Genomic DNA, 22596 nt, shown 5'->3' with positions numbered 1-22596 from the left:
AGCCATTCCATACCCGTAATTATTTTTGTTGCTCTTTTCTGAACCTTTTCCAATTCCAATATATCTCTTTTCAGATGGGGCAACCACATCTGCACACAGTTTTCAAGATGTGGGCATACCATGGATTTATAACCTGACCTTGAAGTCTATTAGAACCAGCAGTCAAAGTTAATCCAAGCAAATAGCCTGTGAACAGCTTATTGCCCAAGATGTATTTACATAAAACACTCCAACACTTTGAAATAATGAACAATCATGAAATTAAGTGTTTTCTGATAAATCACAAACACAAAAAGGCTATGGCATGTCTGATTGTTTGCTACAAACTCGTTCAATTCTATGGGTGACCTTGTCTGCTGAGATTTCCCTGGTGAATGCTCTGTAAGACACCAGTTTTCAATCATTCAGGAAGCTGTTTTATTTCTATTTGTATGTTCCTCAATAAGCTTTGGATGTTTTACAATGCATATTATAGATTATGACCTGTTTGACACTGGACTTTAGGAGTCTAGGATGTAACCTTTAAAGACATAATGTCTGTCTTTATGAACCCTTTAATATCACTTTTTAGTCTTCAACAAGCGAGAGATTCGAGATTTTAATATTTTCATTAATGACTTGGATGGCGGACTGGGAACAGGATTATAAAATCTGCAGATGAGACCAAGTTGGGAGGGATTGCAAGCACTTTGGAGGATATGATTAGAATTAAAAACAACCTAACCAAATTAGAGAACTGAAATCAAATTAGAGAACTGGTCTGAAATCAACAAAATGAAATTCAATAAAGACTAGTGCAAATATTACACTTCAGAAGGAAAAATAAAATATACAACTACAAAAATGGAGACTAACTAGCTAGGTGGTAGTACTGCTGAAAAGATCTGAGGGCTACAGTGAATCACGAATTGAATGACAGTCAGCAATGTGATGCAGCTGTGAAAAAGGCTAACGTTCTAGGGTGCATCAAGAAGAGCATTGTTTGTAAGACATAGGAGTTAATTGTCCCACTCTACTCAGCACTGGTGAGTCCTCAGATGGAGTACTGCGTCCAGTTCTGGGTGTCACACTTCAGAAAAGAAGTGGATAAACTGAAGAGAGTCCAGAGAGCAACAAAAAATATAGCAAGTACAGTAACTCCTCACTTAACGTTTTCCCAGTTAACATTGTTTTGTTATTAAGTTGCTGACCTATTAGAGAACAAACTCCTTTCAAGTCCTGAAATGTTCCATTTGTAAGCCCCCTTCCCTCCTCCCGCTCCCCGGCAGGAGCGCCTGGCAGGCAGAGCGGGGCAAGCCCCCGCAGCCCAAACCCGCTACAACCCTGCCTCTACCAAGCTTCGCAATCATCACTGGTGAGTACAGTATTAAATTGTTTGTTTAAAATTATTTAAAACTTATACTGTATATGTATCTAATGTCTTTTGTCTGTTGAATTTTTTTCAACCCCACTCCCTATTTACATTAATTCTTATGGGGAAATTGGATTTGCTTAACATTGTTTCGCTTAAAGTTGTATTTTTCAAGAACATAACTAGGATGTTAAGTGAGGAGTTACTGTATTAGAAGAATTGACCTTTGAGAAAAGGTTAAAAAAACTGGACATGTTCAGTCTTGAGAAAAGATGAATGAAGGGAAACCTGATAACAGTCTTCAGATATGTTAAGGGCTATTATAAAGAGGACCAAGATCAACTGTTCTTCATGTCCTCCATGTAGGATAAGAAGCAATGGGCTAATGTGTAGCAAGGGAAATTTAGTTTAAGTATTAGGAGAAACTAACTAGAAGGGTAACTCAATTGAACAACAGGATTCCAAGGTAGCTTGTGGACTCCACTGCTGGAGGTTTTTAAGAACAGACTGGGCAAAAATCTGTCAGGAATGGTCTAGACTTACTTGGTCCTGCCTCACCAAAGAAGACTGGACTTGATGACCTCTTGTAATCTCTCCTAGACCATTTCTATGTTTCTGTGTTAATGGTGATAGAGGATTCTTCCATCGCAATTTAGATAACTATATTAACTACATATATGGATTAAGTTAATAGTGAACCTATCATGAGCAAAAGCCAAGTGAATAAAGCAAAGATACAGAAAGATTACACACTTGTGTTCTTAGATTGTCATGTTATTAGTGGAATTAATGTACTGAAAGACTGTGCTTAAAAAAAGTGGTAGAAACCAAGTTCTACTGCTTTTACCACAACAACATTTACAAAAAAACCTCATGGTAATATTTTTACCTTGCCATCCCGGTGTACACATTCAGCAAAGTAAACAAATAACTTATCTATCAGACCCAGTTTTTTCACAACAGCATGCATTTTGGTATCTGCAAGAGAAAAAAATATTAGCAAAAGCCATTAGTTCCACATCAATTTTATATTTAACTTACTGTGTGGGAGCACACACCATTTTAATGCTGGTGAGATGTACCAATTTTACATCACTGAATGCCAAAGCCCTCTATCCACTGAACAGGTATAGCACAAGCAATAGCAATGCAAGCCTCCTCAAAGCCTTGTCAACATGTCTTACACCTATTCTCAAGGGGTCACAAGGAAGTTTGGTTTACACACTCATTCAATACTTAGCCTCAGGAATGAGGCTGCCGATAACTATGCCAGTCAAATGGCAGTTGTGGAGATACAGATGCCTGCCTACTAAGCATAAGAGAGACCATGAACTCATTTTCTCTCAATACATAGAAGACATCGGAGAATGATTTTTACCATTATTCCTCAAGTGAAATCCTGTATCGCATTGCCAATCTCTTCCATATACTAGCCCCTGGAATTATTTTATTAAACACTCCGAATACAAGACCATTTGGATAAGAGAAGACTCTACTGTTTCCGTGACTGCTCATGTTTTCAAGTGTAACTTAATCAAATCAATTTAAAGACTGACCTTACCCACTTGAAGAAAATACTGCAGTCTACAAAATAGACTGTCACTTCTTAGATTATGAAGTATAAGCCAAGAATGACACTGGAAAAAAAACCCACCTACTCTCTGCTAAGGAGAATGGTCTCTTCCACACAAGCAGAAATAACTAGCATGGAAATGCAGGAATTTTGCAGTATCATCTCTAATAAACAAGAATAAATTAGGTGATAAAGTTCAAGGGAAAAAAAAAGGAAGGAAAAGATATGTTGACTGGGACAATCTAAAAAGGCCTAATTTAAAGATCAGTCATTAGGTTTACCTTAACTTTGCAGAATTATACTTGCCCTCTCACCCAGGCTGAGCCCTTCTTTTTTTCCCAGATAAGAGAATAAAATCTGCATCTCTCATTCTCACGCATAACAAGAGCAAGCAAGTAAATTTTGAACTTGGGCTATGAAATTTTCATGACAGTTTTGCAATATTGGTCTGGTAATATAAGGGTAAGTTATGTATTTAAAATTTGAAAATAGCATTCCAAGCAGAAAATCAGCTCACCAGCACATGAATCAATATTACCAGAACACTTTACCTTGCATAATTATAGCTAGTTGCTCTGCTGCAGACTTTCTCAAAACTAGATCAATGGTGTCAGAAGTAAGAATACAATATAGTTTTTCCACTGTCTCCTCCTATTAAAACAAAACTATATTTAGAAATATACATAATATATGTCTCTTAGTTAAACAGGAAAAGTAGCCTTCTTATTCCCTCAAAGTGTAGGAAATATTAAAAAAAAAAAAGATATAAATAAATGTGACTAGGATACATTCTAAAAATCCTTACAAGCAGCATATATATATATTCACTCAGAACTGACCGTGGTATGATTTACTGAGCTTCTAAAGCATTTCTTGGGGAATAAAAAATTAACAATTTCCAGAATGTAGCAATTGGAAAGAATAACATATCATGCCCATTGGTTTTTAAAGTATGCAAATGCAGAAATTTCAAAAAAGTCTTTATATACAGACTCATTTTTCTTGTGTAATTAACAAGTGCAGTAATGTACATTATTATTATGTGCATATATTCATGATTATGTGACGTAGTAACCTACAATAGCAGGGAACTAGGGTCAATAGTCCTATACCCTATGTTCACTAACTGTAAATGCTTGACATTTCATTGCAGTATAGTTGTAGCTAAATCCAAAAGACTATCTGTAAAATGGCTTGTGTTTAGGTCGGCTGTTAATTAAGTTCAACATATACAGATTGATTTTAAAAAAAAAGTAACATCTAAAATCTATGGTAAACTGAGGGGCTAGATTATTTTTATGCTAGAGAAAGAATGTCATCTTTCAGAACTCGTTTAACATTTTGATTTATTTTACTGGCTGCTGTTTGTTTCCATCTATTTCCTGCAGACCATGAACTTCTAATCTAGAGCCCCACAGCCACAAGCAGGTCTTGGATTTTGTCTTATATTATAGATGTAGGATTTGCTTGTATGGTAAGGAATTGTCTTGCACTTATCATATCCTGAATTACAAGCATCTGTTATTGGGGGCTGAGGCTGCACAACATAGGCAGCTGGAACAATAAACTGTTTTCAACAAGTTTCAACATATAGTAACATGACCAAAAAGGTATATATTTACCTGTTGGCCTCCAGAAAGTGTGTGATATTCACCTATCTATATCTTCTGCAGCAGATATTACACCTACCTAAGGGCCTGCTGTTTTTCCCCCTTCCCTTAACCTGTTTACTTGTCTCTCTATCCTTCCATTATTAGCTCTACCAAGCAGAGACTCCTTGAGTGTCTCAAAAGAAACCAGCACATAGTGGGCGCTATTGTATATGATAATCATGCATTCTTCTATGCCAAAGTTACTTTCTATGGGAATTCCTTCCATGATTGTGAGACTGACTATGAGAACATGGATCTGTTTGGATCAGGTTGAATTTTGTTCAACCTGAAGCAAAAAAACACAGCTAAAGACAAGATAACAGTATGAAGAGACCTCTGATATTTGCTTTGATGTCAGCCTGTATTATTAAAAATTATAGTAGGAACTACCTACCACTACCACCAAAGGTTACGTAGTTGTTTCTCTGCTAATCCCATTTCAGTTGTTCATATCTGCATCATAAAAAATTTTCATCTTTTGGGCTGAGATTTTCTAGACAGACTACTCAATACGAATATTTTTTGGAAACTGAGCAAAAAAGATTTCAGCTCTTTGAGTGAAAGGAAAATTTTTTTAAAAGGTACGCTTTTCCCGTTATTAGAAAAGCCTTGTGATCTTTTGTTTCCCAGCAGCACAAGTGACCAGAGGCAGAAACTTGACATTTGGCCTGGAAATATTTCACACTGAAAAGTGCCTTTGAGTGTTCTAGTAAAAGGTAGTTTTGATTTAACAGAACTATGACCATTTGAAAAAATGTTCTACTCATGCACAATAGAATTTGAACAAGTATGATAAGCTATTACAGTGTGCAGCTAAGTACATCCAGTTTGCATTTGTGGAGCTAACTTATCTGCACAGGGTAAAATCTAGTGAAGCTGAGTAGTAAGTGAATCCATGTCTCATTCACTGTTGCACCTTGTGACGGAGTGGTCTAGGTCCAGAGGCCCTCTGCTGGAGGTCTCACGGCCCTGTCTCACCATGCCCCACAAAGGAGCAGAGAAGTACTCCAGGCACCCTAGAGTGGCTGCAGGGGAAGCAGTCAATCAGAGGGGCTGCTGGAGGGCCGAGCAAAGGCCACAAGGCCATATGAAAAGCAGCAGAGACAGAGCAGTCAGTTGCTGCCTGGAGCTGGAAGACAGAGGACTGGGTTCCTGGCTGGCTGGAAGAGCAACACGACTACAGACAGCTCAGTGCGCGCAGGGCTGAGACCAGGTAGGACTGCCGAAGATCGGAGAAGCTAAGAAAGAAGTCCTGGCTGGCTGCCGGGACCAAGCAAGGACTGAGCCCAGAACCTAGCCAGACCAAGCAAGGGTACCACAAGGGCCCTATTGGTCTAGTTAAGGTCTGAGCCTAGGGAGGGCTGCTGAAAAGGACACCTCAATGGAGGGTATTGCGATGGGCCCTGTTGGACTGTTATAGAGGCCAGTGTCTCCAGGGGAATGGAAGGCTCACACTGGACCAGAAGGGGGCACTTGCGAGAGGCGACCCTATTACATTCTTAAAACATAAAAGCTACTCTTAAAGTTTGTAGGGTAGAGGTTCTCTGGCAGACTTCTTTATAAGGTGCAAGACAATTCAAGGGAAAAAGATTACTGCAACCTGCAGAAGGTGAAATAATTGACATGCAGCAGCCTTCCCACATGATGTTAATAAGCAGTTCAAAAAGGACAGAATTACAAAATTATGTTAAAAGGATATTTTGGTCACCTTAAAAATTGACTCTTTTGTATCATCCAATTTCAGCTCAATAGATCTTTCCACAACAAACAAGTTAGGAACACTGGAGAAAACACTACCATGCAAAAGAGGGCGCTTCAGGCTGGCCCCTTCTTCATTCATGAGATGGAATGTTAGATGTTTCAGTGCCACAGAACGGACTCTAAGGAAACAAATTACTAAGGATCAAGATTCTTGTCAGTGGGGCATTTTAGCTCTTCAGATATACATACAGAGTTAGAAAATGTCAGAAAAACACACTGATAATGCTTAAGACTTACTTCTATTTATCATTTATCCACAACATTTCAAATCAGCCCTCACTGTAAATCAATTAAATCAGTCTTAATAGTTTAGGTTAGACTTGCTAATATCACGCATCAATCACAAGCTGAAATTATTACAGGACACTACTACTCACAACTGCTTTTTTGAGAAGAGAAGTCGTAGAGCAGCCCTTAATCTAGTAGTTCTAGGGAGAATCCCTTCTCCTTTGTCAGAAGCTGTTTCGCTTAGACTGAGGATGCAGTTACCCAGTGTCTCTTCTGTGTCTGCATAACCCTAAAAATAATTAGACAAACTGGTGAATAGGTTTTTAAATAAGAAACAAGCATATCTACTTTTGACAAAAAACAAAATCAAATGAATGGAAACTATGTTTTCTAGGCAAGATTATATTAAGTTGTACTAACTACTTCATATGAAATAGTCTTGGAAGTGCACGTAAAGCAAGCAGCTCATAAGTCTATGCTTCTTCCCCCTAAGAACATCCGGGTAAGGAATTGCCTCTCACACTTTCTAATTCAAGTTTAGACAAGGATTACCTTTCCAGAACACACCGAAGTTGATTTCTTACAACCCAGTAAGTTTAAAAATAGGTCGCCACCTATCTTAAGACAATAGAAGATGGACTATTTAAGCAATTGTCACTTTGTTTCATGAAGTAAATCATTTTAATTCTGCAAAATAAAATGCTTCCACAAAAACCAGGTGTGACAGTAAGAGTTCCTCAATGCCTACTAGCAGAAGGCCAACCATATTGTAACTCAGATTAGGCCTGACATATTCACTATCCCCTCCACAAACACTGTTGTCATAGCGTGTATCTAAAAGGTATGCCATAAAGTATCATGCATAAACTGGTGACAAGCTGGTCCCAAATATCACCACTTGATATATGTACAGTTTGTGTACAAAGATATGTGTGCGTGCGCACGCTGGAAATATGTTCTTAATATGTGTTTTGGAGACAGAGCATAAATCCAGTCTGCCTTAGACAAAGATATGTGGATTCACCTGTCTGACTGGCTTGATTACAGGCAGAGGACAAGGAAAGAATATTTACATAAAAGGTAAACAAAGCAATCAAGCTAACAAGCAGCAGCTTTGCAAGCTCCTTAGAAATCCTTCGCGACTCTTGAGGCTGAGACAATGGACTCTGGGTACTATAAGAGCAAAAAGACATTTTAGTTATCCATCACTTAGAGGACATAGGGTACAGTACCCTCTGAGCCCGCGAACATTGGATCCTCTAGCCTGGGGGGCTACAGCAGTGGTTTTTAACTTTATTTTTTATTTGCAGACCCCTAAAAATTTAATAGCTTGGAAAAAATTGTTTTAAAATAATTCTAGACATTTTGGGGGAGAGAATATATTCAAAGCACTCACAAAAGTGTTCATTTCCATGATAAAACAACCCACCATTAGTTATTTAACAAAAATCACTGCACTGTACGTTTACATAGCAAATCACAAACAGGACATTATTTGCACTCAAGAGATTGTAATCTGAGGCCCCAGTGCTTGGATTAGGTTCCATGAAAGAGTCTATTCTTACACAGCTCACTGAAAGGATCAATGCCTAAAATAGAAAAAATATGGAATCACTGTTCAGGAAAAGGGAGATGTAGGAAGAAAAGTAGGCCCAGAAGTAAGAAATTTAAAGGAAAATGGGGGAAGACAGATGACCGTGTGTGCTTAAAGGTTAGGCAAAAGGAAGGAATCAAGAAGAGTCAGACATAACATGACGTACAAGCTTGTAGGAGTAGAAGCACGTAGTAGAAGGGAGATTTAGCACCAGACACAGATATGAAGGATGGGATGGAGCAAGTAGGATACGGGAGAAAAGAGAAGGGCAAGAGTTCTCGTCAGACTGAACAGGGAGTAAAGATAAACGGATACCTTTTGCTCTAAGAGCATGTCCACATTGCAGCAGGGATACAAGCTATAGCTGGTGTAGACATACCCACACCAGTTGTACTCTAGCTAGTTTGCTAAAAACAGCACTGAGGATGAGGTAGCACAGGCTGCATCAGCAAGTACATCCATAGGGAGGTGTGGGGGTGAAGAAGAGGAAGCTTGGACACATCATGTTGAAATCCATGCTGCTGCATCATCACTTCTGGTTTTAGCAAGTTAGCTAGAGCACAGCTAGTGTGGGTACATCTACACAAGCAGCAAATCATACCCACAGCTAGTGTAGACAAACCCTGACTTAAAAAGCAGGGAATGGAGACTGGCTGAAGGTCTCAGGGCAGTAAGGGTCATTAATTATGTTTAATCAAGACAACAGAAGAGTTTCAAAAAGACAAGCTACCCTAATGGAGGACAGTCAATTCCTGCCAAAACATAGTAAGAATATTTAGGTCTGTACTGCACTAAGTTACACGAAATTTGAATAATCAGGGACCTCCCACAGATGTCCAAACTTAGGTGACGCAAAAAACAATGAGGGAAAATAAAGCAAAAGTGGTCAGATCCTTATTATTTTTACAATCTATGTTGTAGTAGCGCCGACAGGCACCAATCTATATTGGAGTCCATTATACTAGATGTTACATAAACAGTAAAATACAGTTCCTCCCTCAAAAAGCTTGCAATCTCATTTGAGCAGTATGCCATAAGTGAGTGTGTGTTCATCTACACTGGAATTTTCAGTCATGCTCTAACAAGTGTTGATAACTACATATTAACTAACACAATTGTAATTTCTACCATAGACACTTCATGACCATTTGTTTCAGGACATGAACATTTGTTCCCAGTTGTGTTTATTTTCAAATATAGTTGTGTTAGTTAATATATTGTCAATTAACTATAAAATTCAAATCTAAATAAATCCTATGACAAGCAAAAGGAGGAAGAAGCATAAGGGAAACAAATAAGATCATGTGGTTAGCTACTGCACAACTTTTTGGTCTCTAATCTTGACATCAAATCACTCACAAGACAGACAGACACTTAGTATTTTTCCATTCTGAAAGATGAGAATGTTGTATAACTGCAATAAAAATTGTTGTATTTTCCTTTGTATTAAGATCTCTCAGGCAAAAAAAAAGTAGACATAATAGAATAAAAAACAGAGACTAAAGCTCCAAACTGTAGTATACGAGACTCTGATCCTAAAAAGATTTCCTAAGGGAAAGCTTCTTGGGCTTTTTCCATTTACAGTTTGGTGTTTTTTGTTTTGTTTTAGTGTTCCTCTGGTCTGGGAGGTTTGAAGGCAGAAAAACTCGTAAAAAAATACTTTAATGTATTTCTAACATATATCTCAAAGTTTCAGTTTTCCTGAACCTGGAGGCAAGAATTTGGGCTGATGGAAAGAGTTGGGTTCTGAACTGACACAGGAAAGAATGGTCTGCCATTTTGTCTTATCTCTACAGGCGTACCAGGTTCTTCAGTTGCAATGAACTTCCCATATTTGCTTAGCATACATACAAAACTGTCCCCTATTTAACACCCATATATTTTGGCCTGCTCAAATGAATATTACTTGCTCATCTATTCCACCCTCTACCTTGTTGAATTTTCTTCTCCTTGTGTAACATAACAATGTTGCAGTATAAGTGTTCTTATGGTAATCAACCTCAGCTCAAGATAAACTGTGCTTTAAAAAAAGCTGCAGGTACCTGTAAAATTGGAATGATGGGATAGAGGGCCTCAATAAACTTGTTCCAGGTCAGTGCTGTCATCATCAATCGCCCCTGCAGGAGATACAGTAGAATAGCCTTGGCAGCAGAGTTCACCTGTTCAACAACAAAGAACAAAATAACATAATAAAGAAAGAAGAAAGTGACTAGATCAATTTGTTGATCCCACAGTACGAAATTAAGCTGTGTTTTCTAAATTAGGTTTTGAAGGAGAAAACACCTGTAATTAAATGTAATGGACTAGACTCTATTATTTGCTAGTTTAGTATTGTCTTCCACATTTGAGCTTAGATTGCAAAAGACCCTTACAGGAGACCACAGAGAGGGAACAAGCAAAGGAGTTTCTTCTCCCTTATACAGTTCGTGCAAGGACTTACAATCCTTAGTCTCTGAGCTCAGAGGGTATAATTCCCTCCATTCATCCCAAAAGGGCAAGAGTGGGAGGGGTGAGGCCATTGTTCATTCCACAGAGCAGGTTGGTTGCACCAAAGGTAGCAGGCTCAACCATTCCAAATGATGATTCAAAATTGAGTCAACTTGTACACATAGCCATGAGGGGAGGTATTGCTCTTTCTGAAACAACTCCTCTGCAACCAGTACATGTGGCAACACAACTCTGTACCATCTCCTATTTATACTAGTGGTTAAATGCCACAATTAGACTCTAAGTTTTAATGCACTTCATATTCTTTTCAAAGACTAATGAATCTTTCCAAGCACTGAAAGTATTATTCATTAAGAGAAATTAGTCACTATGAACTCAGACACTTATTGGCCTCTTTCTTAGTTTCCTTCAGTCTCTGGCTTTATATAACAACAAGTTCTCTCTCCCTTCTTATTTGATTGTACTTCTCTGGAACATTTAATTCTCAATCTGCCGTGACATACTGTTTTTTCCTCAGAGTGATTTAAAGCTATTTGCATGATCACTTATCTTTCTTCAAGAAAACAGTCAAAATTACTCTTCATACACTACAAAAGATAGCAAGTTGTTTGTGTTTTTGAAACAAAGCAAGCTAAGGCTATGTCTGCCCTACATCAGTCAGGGGTGTGATGAGTGTGATCGCTTATCAACACAGCTGTGCAGGCAGAAGTCCTTAGTGCAGACACAGCTAAACTGACAAAGCTGCATTTTTACTGGTACAGCTTGTTTTGTTTCTGTGGGGTGGTTTTACTATACATGCAACTTCCCCAGTAGGCATGTTTTGCTGGCATAGTTTATCAGTAATTCTACACCAGTAAAGTACACACATGGCCTAAGACCCAGATAACACTTGCAACAATCACCAATAACTATACATGTTTCAAAGAGTTTAAGAGCTGAATGCTATTTTTGCTCTATGGTAACAAGGTTTATGTAGCAAAAGGTAAATGCCCACTCCCTCCAAACAACAACAAAAACATTTAGTGGATAACCATAACTCACTAACTTATCCTTCACAGACTGAGGTTCAGCCTAGGAAATTCTTAGACTCTACATGGGAATCCAGGGATCTTCTGTTAAGTCACCCTGATGTTAAGTGCTTGAAAGCTTAAGCTGAAACTTAAATAACGAAGTGAATCAATATACCCAAACCCCAGGAAAAGTGTAAGTCCAGATCTTATCTAAATGTATATATTTTATTAGAAGGATGCTTAGGAAGGGTGTCAGAATGCTACTTGTTTAAAGGTAAAAAGAACAGCATCAAATCAAGAGAGTGTGTATGTGTATGTGTGTATATATATATATATACACACATATACACACACACACACACACACACACATATGTATATATGTGTGTGTTCCAAGTCCAATAATTTCCCCCCTTAGTTCAGCACAATTTAAATTATATTTCCAAAAGTAAAATTCAAATTGCCATGTGATTCTCATGTCATTATGTAAAATGAACTGGAGTCATTTTTAAAGAAATATCTAAATAAGAGAAATCACAGTAAAAGTAAAAGGCTTTGTTATCCGGCATGTTGGGGAAATGGGGTGTGCCAGTTAGTCAAAAATTCCCATTAACAAAGAGTTATACTAATGAAGGTAGGGAGTTTGGGTGTGGGAGGGGGCTGGGCATTGGTGAGTGAGATGAGGTTTGGGGTGCAGGATGTGGGAGGGAGTTTAAGTGCACGAAGGGGCTAAGTGCAGGGGATTGGGACACAGGAGAGGTTTCGAGGTGCCGGATCCGGCTGGCACTCATGTCAGGTGGCTCCCTGGAAGCAGCAACATGTATCTGCTGCTCTGAGGCAGAGGCTCAGCCAGGCAGCTCTGCACACTGCCTCCGCCCAGAGGCACCACCCCTGCTGCTCTCATTGGTGTGGTTTCTGGCCAATGGGAGCTGCAGAGCCAGTGCTCAGGGAACGGCATTGGCAATGCTCAAAGCCCTTGTGGTTGTCTCTCTGCCTAGGAGCAGCAAGGATATGTCGCCGCTTCCAGGGACCCACATGGAGCCAGGTAGGGAGCCTGCCAGACCCGTGCCAACCGGACTTTTAATGGATATCAAATGCCAGTTTCTAGAGCTTTCTGGCTGGTAAAGCGCCAGATAACACAGCTTTTACTGTACTTGCTCTTTTACAGTATTAGAAAACCCATGCACAAAATGTAAATATTCGAACAAAATTTTACTTAAGCCTCTTAAAGATATTAATCTTTGAAAGAATGCTTTTCAGCAAATTTGCAGCTAAAGAAAGCTGTTAAATGTTGCTTACATATAGCTTTAAAGGAATCCTTAACCATCAACAGACAACAGTACAAATCCAAATCTATTAGAAAGTAAGTACAACTACACTTATTTCAACTACATTTCAAATTATTTCAATTTACACCAATTCTAAATTAAATCGATGGAATGAATATAAATTATGAACCCAATCCTTCAAACATTTATACATGAAGTTGAACAATAAGCACATGGGTAGTCCCTTTTCTTTTAACAGAACTATTCACGTGCTTAAATTTAAGCAAACTTAAGAGTGTTTGATGAATCAGGACCTAAGATTATTTGCTATTAACGCAAGTTCAAAGGGTACCCAAAATTTTAAAAAATATTGTTTTTATTCCTCAGAGGATATCCATTTACTACTTCACTAAACTTTATATGCACTTCAAAGACTTTGTTAAGCTAGTACTTAGAGTATTATTTTGCTAGTCAGGATAATAAGATTAAAAACAAAACAAAACATATTCCTCTTTACTGTATCTTCCCAATAAAATCAATGCATTAGAGAAGATTTTTATCTAGTGATATAAACCAGATTAATTTCATCTGTATGTTAATACATGTACAGGAAAGAATCCTTTGCACAGCTTCTCTGTATATACAGCTTTCAGTATGCAAGAAACTAAGCAGTGAAATTATTAACTTTATTTCTCGGTTTATTATTACTTTCTCAGTAAAAAGTACTTTAAACTCTTTTGTTACAATTCCTGAAGAGAAATTAAAATTATCTTTCCATCTCCCAAGACTGAAAACACCATTAATGATATTAAGATGGACCATTCCTTCATGCATAAATGCCAACCCATAAGATTTTTTTAAATATTGTACCTCATTTTTGGACTCCTGGAGGCCAAATGCAGAGATTTCATATAAAACTTTTGGATGGAGAAGAAAGTGAACTCCATGACAAACTGAAGATACAGGTGTTGTGACATTATGGATACCCAAACATTCCTAGAAAAAAAGTAAATGGTTAATTCCAAAATTCAAGTTAGTTCCCATTTCTATACCTTATCTTGCAGATGCTATTTCTCACTCCAGGGATAAGGATTTGAGCATATTATGCTAAAATGGCCCCAATTACCATGCAAAGTATAAGCATTCAGGAGCTACAGAATAAATGTTGGTGCTACTGTTGCTTCATACATTTATATGTCATTACAATTATTTTATTTTCTACAGGTTGTTGCTTTCCCCCTTTTCTGCTGTGACAACTTGGTATCTCAATTCTCATTTGAGGTTAATTGGGCATTTCCTGAGCATTTCAGAGGACCACAGTCCTGAAAGCGGAGCGCTACGGAAGTAGACACATTTGCCTCCTCACTGAGAATCCCAAGCAAAGTAGGCTGTAGATGCTGATCCTTCATGAACTTTTTTTAAAGGTTGAATGTCATTTCAAACTTTCTGAAATAGTCTATGTGAAAATTCTAAATATAAAACGGGGGGAGGGGAGGGTTACTAAAAGAAGATTTAGTAAAAAGAATCAGATAAACTAAATATACAATATGCATCTCATCCAGTATGCAGGTATTTTCCCAAACGCTGCAGAAGCTAGATTAGACAAATATAATTCATGTATTAGAAAACATTTGGGGGCGGATTGGGAGGGGGAGAGAGAGAGAAGAAAGGCCAAGGAAGAAATTCTGGCTCTTCTGAAGTCAATGGACTACTACCATCAACTACAATAGGCACAGAATTTCACCAAAATTCCTTAAAGGTACCCTACAAATGAAAAGATTGAATACTATTCTTTAAAATATATATCATGACCTGGAGAAAAGTTTTTGTCCTTTTGTTGTTTGCATCAAAAATTAGATTTGTCTACCCTAGATGATTGATAAGTGGAGAATTAGTAGGATTATGACATCACAGATACTATGAAAGTGAAAATAAAAAACAATTGAGAAGTTACCTGATTTTATTCAAACTCCTTAAACTTTTGTTTTTTGTGAATATATATTTAATGCAAACATTTGGGACAGGTTCTGGACTGTGAAAAGTGATTAAAAATAATAGTTTGAATATTATTTGTATTGTGGTACTGCCTAGATACCTAAGTCACATACAAGGTCCACAGGCCAAGCACTGTGCAAACGGAAGACAAAGAGATCTCTCTGAGGCAGGAACTGAGGGGCTTTTTGTTTGAGTCTAAAGGATTTCTATCTGTTTACAAGTACAGTGGATGTTTGATTTTTAACTTTTGTCTGTGAAACTCAACTAGTGTTCTGTCTATTTTATGCATCAGCCCCAGTAACGCAGATATTATAAGTTAAATGAACCACTCAGTGACACACATGTACAACCTTCAGTTGGATTGCACTAATATAAATGACTGAAATTTAGGAAACAGTTCTGTTCATAGAGGAAAAAAAAATCCATAATTCTCTGTGCCTGTTATTGTGTTGTTTTGGAAGAGTTAACATTTAGACAGAATTGTAAAAAGTAGTAAAAATATATTTGTCACTAAAGTGAACATACAACTCAACAACAAGCAGGAAGTAAGCTTTTAGGTAAGAAGTTGCGAAGTCTACTTAGTCACTTTTCAGACTACAGCTACATTTTAAGGAAGTCGCAACTCTACCCCTTTGGCTAAAGGACAAGAAACTCCTTATCAAGCCATATGTACGAGTCAACCATAAAACATATCCACAGAAAAATGAAGAGATAAGATTTAATATTCCTGATATTTTTAAAGGCAAAATTAGGTACAAACATGTAAACAAAAAGGTTGCCTTGTCTTAAATTAAACTCTTTAAACAGGATATTTCAGTCATAAAAAAGAAAAAGAACACAAACGAATTTATGTTGTTTTTTCAGGTCATCTATAAGTCTAAAGAGATCCTTCATCAATTACTTGAATATAGATTCACAAAATATGTTTGTGTCTTTATTAATACTTTCAGTAAACTTTTTATATATAAACCTTTCCTAGAAGAGCTGTCAATTCAAATGACATTGCACTAATGCACAAGGATCAAGAAGGGAAAGTGATCAGAAACAAAAGTGAACTTCGCTAGTCTAGCTTCAGTGTCCAAGCTAATTAGACTGCATAACTCATTTGTGATCTAAAATTAATTTAAATATCACATTTTAATCTGTTATAAGGGAGGTAAAATTAATGAGATGCAGGCTATTGAGAGGGTTTTTGGAAAAAACCTGAACACATTATTTCGATTTTTCAAACAATATGAATCCCAGCCACTATATGTAGTATGATTTATAGCCAAACCAGTTAAACTTTACTCTTTTACAAGTAAAACATCAATCTTCAAATACAGACCAATATATAGCAGACTGGAAACAGACTAAGCTGTAAAACCACTGATAAATGACCACAAAAAAAAAAAATCCACATTTTCTTCAAAGAAAACATTACAAAACCCATATGTAGCTCTAACCTTAACAATTTCCAGACAGCAATGGTAAGCTTCAGCTTTTATACTCAGCAGAGGATGGGACAACAGATGGAGAAGCACCTTCTGACTCTCTGCCTGTAGCAATGGGTTAGCCTGGGCAGACTTCCAGCTACAAGTGGAAACAGTTAAATATCCAAGATAAATTAGCTGCTATACGGTTTGTTGTACCATATTGATAAACATGCTTGTTTTACAGAGTAAGACATGGAGGACTTCTACAAAATTTATCATGACATCCAGTGTACTGCAGGGCACACAGGCAACGTTCCTTCTAAAGTACAGTTGGTCATCATCTTGAAGAGGAAATGACTCAATAGACAGAGAGTTCAGAGGTCATTCTGAATTTTCCTCCAACATTGTAAAACTGCAACTTATTATACTGATATTCACATTTGTGAACATTTCACTTAAGTTTACCTTGATATAATGTGGCACTACAGATGATCAGACTAGCAATCCTGGTTGGGGAATTTGAAAAATATATAAATATTGTGATATTTTTCACATTTTAGTTATGTTTAAGTTGTATAAATCTGGCACGTGATCAAAACAATGTACATATAAGTGAGCCAACATAACTAAAACCACAAAGTCGATGTCAAGATTGCAATATATACTGAAAAAAGGAGCACAACTTTAAGTGATTGCTTAGCACTAAGAGGTAGGGCAAATCCACTTGCAGTAATAAACATTTAAATCGATTACTTGAATACAGATTGAAAAATATGTTTGTGCCTTTATTAATACTTTCAGTAAACTTTTTCTATAAGTGAACCTTTCCTAAAAGAGCTAACAGCTGAAATGACATTGCACTAATACATAAGGACCAAGAAGTGAAAATGACCAGAAACAAAAGTGAATCTGGCAGTCTATACTTCTCAAAATTGCAGTGGATACTGAAAAAAGGATCACAACTTTTTAAAATGATTCCTTAACAGTAATAGGTAGTAGCAAATCCACTAGCAGTAATAAACATTTATCAGATATAAACCTAATTAGCAGCAGAAAACAGAGGACTGGAATTCACATTTTCTGTCAGGCAGCATGAAGAGAAATGTCTCTCTGGACTATGAAATGTGTTGTTTCCTGCCTGCCACAACTGTCAGAAACCACAGCTTTCCAAATGAACTACATATGTGAAAATGAAAAGAATCATGGGCAGAGGGTGAATCTTGGGCTCAGGGAGGCTAGTCTCCAGGCTGGTCCACCCCTTTCTGCTCAAGTTCCCACCCATCCCACCCTACCTGCCACCAGAACCCCAACCCCATCCCCATCCCCGGACTGCTTCAGTGCCCCAAGCCCCAGGTGCATGGCACTCTTCCAGGCCCCGAGCGACAGGTGGGTGGTATGCCCCCTCACCCACAAGCCTCGGAGTGCTAAGCGAGCAGCCCCTCTACAAGCCCTAGAGCGCTAGGCGAGCAGCCAGAGGCCTCCCCAGCCCAAGACCCGGAACGCTGGGCTGGTAGGCGCGCAGGCAGCACAAGCACCAGCTCCTGTTGCCCAGAGTCCCTGGCGAGCACCAGACCCAACCCGGGGCTCCAGCCATGGAGTAGAGCCGCAGAACGCCAACAGGAAGCAGGAGGTGGTCTGTGGGGCAGAGCATGAGCAGGACCACACAAGGCTGTTTGGGGAGGCACAGCATCCCCCAGTCTTTGATACCCGCTGGCCATGAAAAGAATTTTGAAGTATAATTAGCCACCTGAGATTTGAATTTCATACCAAGACTACAATGCAGAATCTTCTTTTTGGGAACCACAAACTAGCAGAAATATTTACCTATTGTACATTTAAAAGAGATATTTGGTAAATAAGCTCCCATTGGAATTTACAACACAAGAAAGAGTTTCCTTTAGAAATTATGCTAGAATAACTGCAGTTAAAAAAAAAAAATCATCTCTGGAAAATATCCAAAATGGCAATCAGAGCAGAAGTCAGTCAAAAGGGGAAGGAGGGACAACAACCCAGGAGTGAGAAGGTTTACCAGAAAAGTTTTAAGGGTTACTCCCCAAATTCCTCATTATCATATTTAAGCTTCAAATGCAAAATTATGCCAGGTTGTCCTTAAACAAGTCTCCTTAAAGTTACTTTCTAATCTGTTTTCAAATAATGTCAGTGTTAAAATAGTGGCTTCGACCTTCAAAAACACATTTGAAATGCCTTTAAAAAAAAATCCAAATGCTCTACCCCTTTTTGTAATTAGTTTAGTGACAAAACTTTGCACAGCTCTTTTCTTTTAAGATATGGCTGGATAAATTAATGATGGGAACAAGACCGTAATCTAGAACAAGTAAACATCCCACACTTCACCTGCAACATATGGGACACAGTTCTTCTATACAAAGAAAACAGTGTACTTCCTCAAACAGTAATAATTTAAAATAATAATTTATTTACATATTCAAGCAAATGTAGATGATTTCCTGAAGCATGGGAAAGTGCTGATGATAAGGAAGACTATTTAGGGCCTGATCTGCCAATTCCACTAGTTCAAAGAAATTTTTTTCTCCCTAAAAAAAAAATAAAAAAATAAAAAAAGGCAATTATTAATGTTAATTTAAAAAATAAGCTACTTCTATACATTCTGAGTACTAGAAAATTCTGTGGAATCCACCAATTACCAGGCTCAATCTCTCTCTGCAATGAAAATAACACTATTCCACGTGGTTAACCAGGATAACAAGTTACAGTTACTATTAAATACTTTTAAAAACAAATTACAACTATGTGATCAATTGTCCATGTTAGCGAGTACAAATGCCCATATTTAGGGCTTGATCTTGTGGGCTGCTAAATACCTCACAGGTGCTGAACTTCCTCAATTCCCATTAATGTCAATACGAACAGCGGGCTCCCAGCATTTTGCAGCATTAAGACCATAACACATCAGAGCATTTCAAAATGTTCCTGAGCCCTTAATATTTAAGCTATTTTAATTATGAAATATGCCCTTCAAGACGACAGTAAAGATCAATGTGTTTTCTTAACTGGGGGTGTATAAAGTATTACACTGTTAATCCAGATTATCTGTACTAGAACTAACTTTATTAATCTCATCAAAACACAAAATATTATATTTCTGTACATTTGTTAAGGCTAACCCTTTCGAGTTAGGTATTAAATATGAATCATTTAAAACTTTAAATTTTAAGAGCTAGTTAAGCTGGATGTTAAGTACAAGGACATAAATTCAGTTTCTGAATCTGTGTATGTAACTGATGAATGAACTCAGCAATCTAACCACATGATACTTCTGTCCAGAAATAAGATTAGACTTCTTTGGTACTGTGCCTGATGTAACCTCTCTCTATTGGCTTTATTAATAGAACAAAGAATGTAGTAGTCTGTACAAACAGGAACAACTTTACACTGGGTCATGGAAAAGGACATGTTAGTACCACACTGGAATCATTTAATTCTATAAAACACATTTATGTCCTTAACAAGGAGACAAGGAATAGAGTACCTAATGGAGCAAATGTCCATAAAACACATGAAGACAACAATGATCTCTCTCTAAAAATTAGCAGCATAATGAGAGTTCCAAGGTCTTTACCTAGTTGTTAGTGCCATCTTATCTGGACTGCTTGGAATATAAAATGTTCTAAGTTATTTCAAATAGTGCACAATTACTTTACAGCATTCTTCCTTTAAAATATGCTACTCTTACTTTCATACTTTTCTGCTTATAAATTCACACAGCAATACCCCCTTAGTTTTTCCTCCTGCATTTGCAAGATTTTCTCAACTTTGTGGTTAATATTAAGTGAAACTGATTGTTACCCTCATGTCAGATAAGTACACATATCAACACAGATCAATATTCTCACACCTAAATATTTTGCTCTCTAGTTTTTTGTTTGTTTTTAATTTTCAAAAGGCTTTTCAAAATAGTTTGTATACCAAAATTCAATACCTCCTTATGGACATCCATCATAAAGTTACAGGTGCACTCAATTGAATGAACAGCCTCTGCAGCTTGTTTATAAATACTGTAGTTCTCAGAATTCATCTGCTCCAAATAGGCTGCCACCGACTCATGAATACTTGGATATTCCAAGGAGAATGGCATGTCCAAGGAAAGAAGAAATAAAGCAGTCACCAAGCTCTCTGGTAACACTTTGTTGGCCTTGAGAAAAGTTGATCGGGGGGAAAAAAGGGAAAAATTAGTATAAACATTAGCTATTAAATTTAACTTTTGAATTATTTAACCAGTGCAATCCTCAGTGCTGCTATTTAGCATTTTTTTAAAAACAGAAGATCTGAAAAGTGACTTCCAAATTACACAACTTTGAGCAAATCAACTCCTGCAGATGGAGACCTTTTAGGAAAAAGTGAGGGGAACCTATAGGTGTAAGTCTGTGCTGAAGTTTATTATATATTATACATATATAAACTTCAGCACAGACTTACACCTATAGGTTCCCCTCGGTTTTTCCTAAAAGGTCTATATATATAGTCCAGCCATGGGATTGGATCCTTACACCTATAGGTTCCCCTCGGTTTTTCCTAAAAGGACTATATATATAGTCCAGCCATGGGATTGGATCCTCCACTAATTTGTTAAATTTTGTCTAATGAGTAACTACCAGATGGTAACATAGACTCAATTAGTTCTGGAGCCTCTTGCCCTTTATAATGTTATCATTACAGGTATCTTTATAATCCCTAAAATACTTGCAGCTTTACATTTGCATGATGTTGCAACATATTACCAGATGAGAACTTGCTCTGATTGCAATAATTGGTAACTCAGCTGCAGTTAGTAATTCAGAGTCTGAAAGCTATATTGCTCAACTCCTGTCAATACACAAGATAAAAAATAAACAAAAAACCATTTGCAGAACACAAAATGATAATAATGAAAATAGCGTTTATACAAAAACTGATATAAATGCACATTTTTTAGGGACTAGAGAGAAGGCATATACATTAAATAGTACAATATAATTCATGGTAATTCATATTTGTATCAGTTAAATGATCCTCCTAGACAATGAATGTTAAGTTGCAAAACTTCTGAAAAAAACCAAAGTTACGCTGCAGGACAAAGCAGTGAAAAATTGTTTAAGTAGAGACAAGTTATTAAATATAAACCAAAAACTTCCCAGGTTTCTAAAGACTCCACTCCTAAATAGAGCTCCAATTTGTTAGACTGTCTACAATTTATAGATAATTGCAGAGCTGTTTATCATGATGTAATTATTCTTTGCAAACAGTAAAACTTTAAGGTTACTGCAAAATATAAGGTATCATCATGGCATATAATGGTCTAAGCATCAGCAAAAGTTCAATTATCTTTATACAGCAAGTGAAGCAAAAATAATTCTATCTGAACAGTATTCAATTTCCTATTAACCAGCAGAGGGCAGCATAGTCTCGCAAACCACACAACTCTTGGAATAGCTTGAAAAACATGGCCTTGATAAAATTATGCTTTTGTATAAGTATCCTTTTAACAGACTTACCAGTTAATCAATTAAGCAAATAAACCTTTTGTAAGCCAATCACACAATTAGGTCATTTAAAATCTTTTTCCTGCATAACCTAATCTACTGATCTAATATGATTCCAGGTAACGGTATTTGGAAATGATGCATTTATAATCAATGCACAGTGCTAGTGGCAGTCACGATGAAATAAACAATCTTCAAGAGTAAGTACTATTTACGTGATAATGCTGCTCCACCCTACATTCCAATGGCCAACTGCCAGAGCATTAACAATATTCAGTTCATTACTAACTTTGTTTCCTCCTCACCTTTTCTACAGGGAGAAGTGTTTGTAATAGTCGCACGGTGAAAAGTGAAATGCTAATAAACGCCATTCTGTGGTGCACTAACATCAGCTCAGGCTGCTCTGAGTTAATGTTACTTTTGTGGTAGGATATGGTTTCTCCAAGTGAACCCAGGACCATAAGCAGCTTATCTTTCTGCAAGGAAAACGAAAAGATACAATATAAATTCCTATCAACAGAAAGCATCATCACCAATCATTCTCTACTATAGCAGTACCTTTACAAGAACAAAAGTGAAATATTTATATAAGTACCACAACTAAGCAAAGTGTCAACATTCTATTATTATTCTTTATATTATTCAGAAATATAACACAAGTTGAACTGTATTTTGGCATTTAAACAGAAATGTGCTGAAAAGTTCTAGAACAAATCTTAGAGATTCTGTACACTAGTTTGGGGATTTGATGGGGGTTTTTTGTTTTTGTTTTATTTTTTAAAGAAAAATAATCTAATTAGT

General features: G+C 37.2%; 1 protein-coding gene across 9 annotated transcripts in view; it reads right to left on the bottom strand.

The window, feature by feature from the left end:
* RTTN (rotatin) overlaps positions 1-22596 on the bottom strand; it is a 155446-nt gene that overhangs the window by 98859 nt on the left and 33991 nt on the right. For all 9 annotated transcript variants that reach the window (XR_007772439.1, XR_007772438.1, XR_007772440.1 and 6 more), the window contains exons 11-20: positions 22101-22271; positions 20256-20468; positions 18737-18849; positions 16325-16451; positions 13755-13880; positions 10202-10318; positions 6715-6854; positions 6285-6456; positions 3476-3575; positions 2241-2329 (exon numbers count right to left, since the gene is read on the bottom strand). Coding sequence is in view for 6 of the 9 variants with exons in the window: in XM_050938794.1 (XP_050794751.1) it covers positions 2241-2329; positions 3476-3575; positions 6285-6456; positions 6715-6854; positions 10202-10318; positions 13755-13880; positions 16325-16451; positions 18737-18849; positions 20256-20468; positions 22101-22271 (1368 nt within the window). In the remaining 3 variants the exon portion in view is untranslated. The remainder of the gene's footprint in view (positions 1-2240; positions 2330-3475; positions 3576-6284; positions 6457-6714; positions 6855-10201; positions 10319-13754; positions 13881-16324; positions 16452-18736; positions 18850-20255; positions 20469-22100; positions 22272-22596) is intronic.

The sequence above is a fragment of the Gopherus flavomarginatus genome, chromosome 2, assembly GCF_025201925.1.
Source record: "Gopherus flavomarginatus isolate rGopFla2 chromosome 2, rGopFla2.mat.asm, whole genome shotgun sequence".
Lineage (NCBI taxonomy): Eukaryota > Metazoa > Chordata > Testudines > Testudinidae > Gopherus > Gopherus flavomarginatus.
This window is presented reverse-complemented; position numbering and strand designations above follow the sequence as displayed.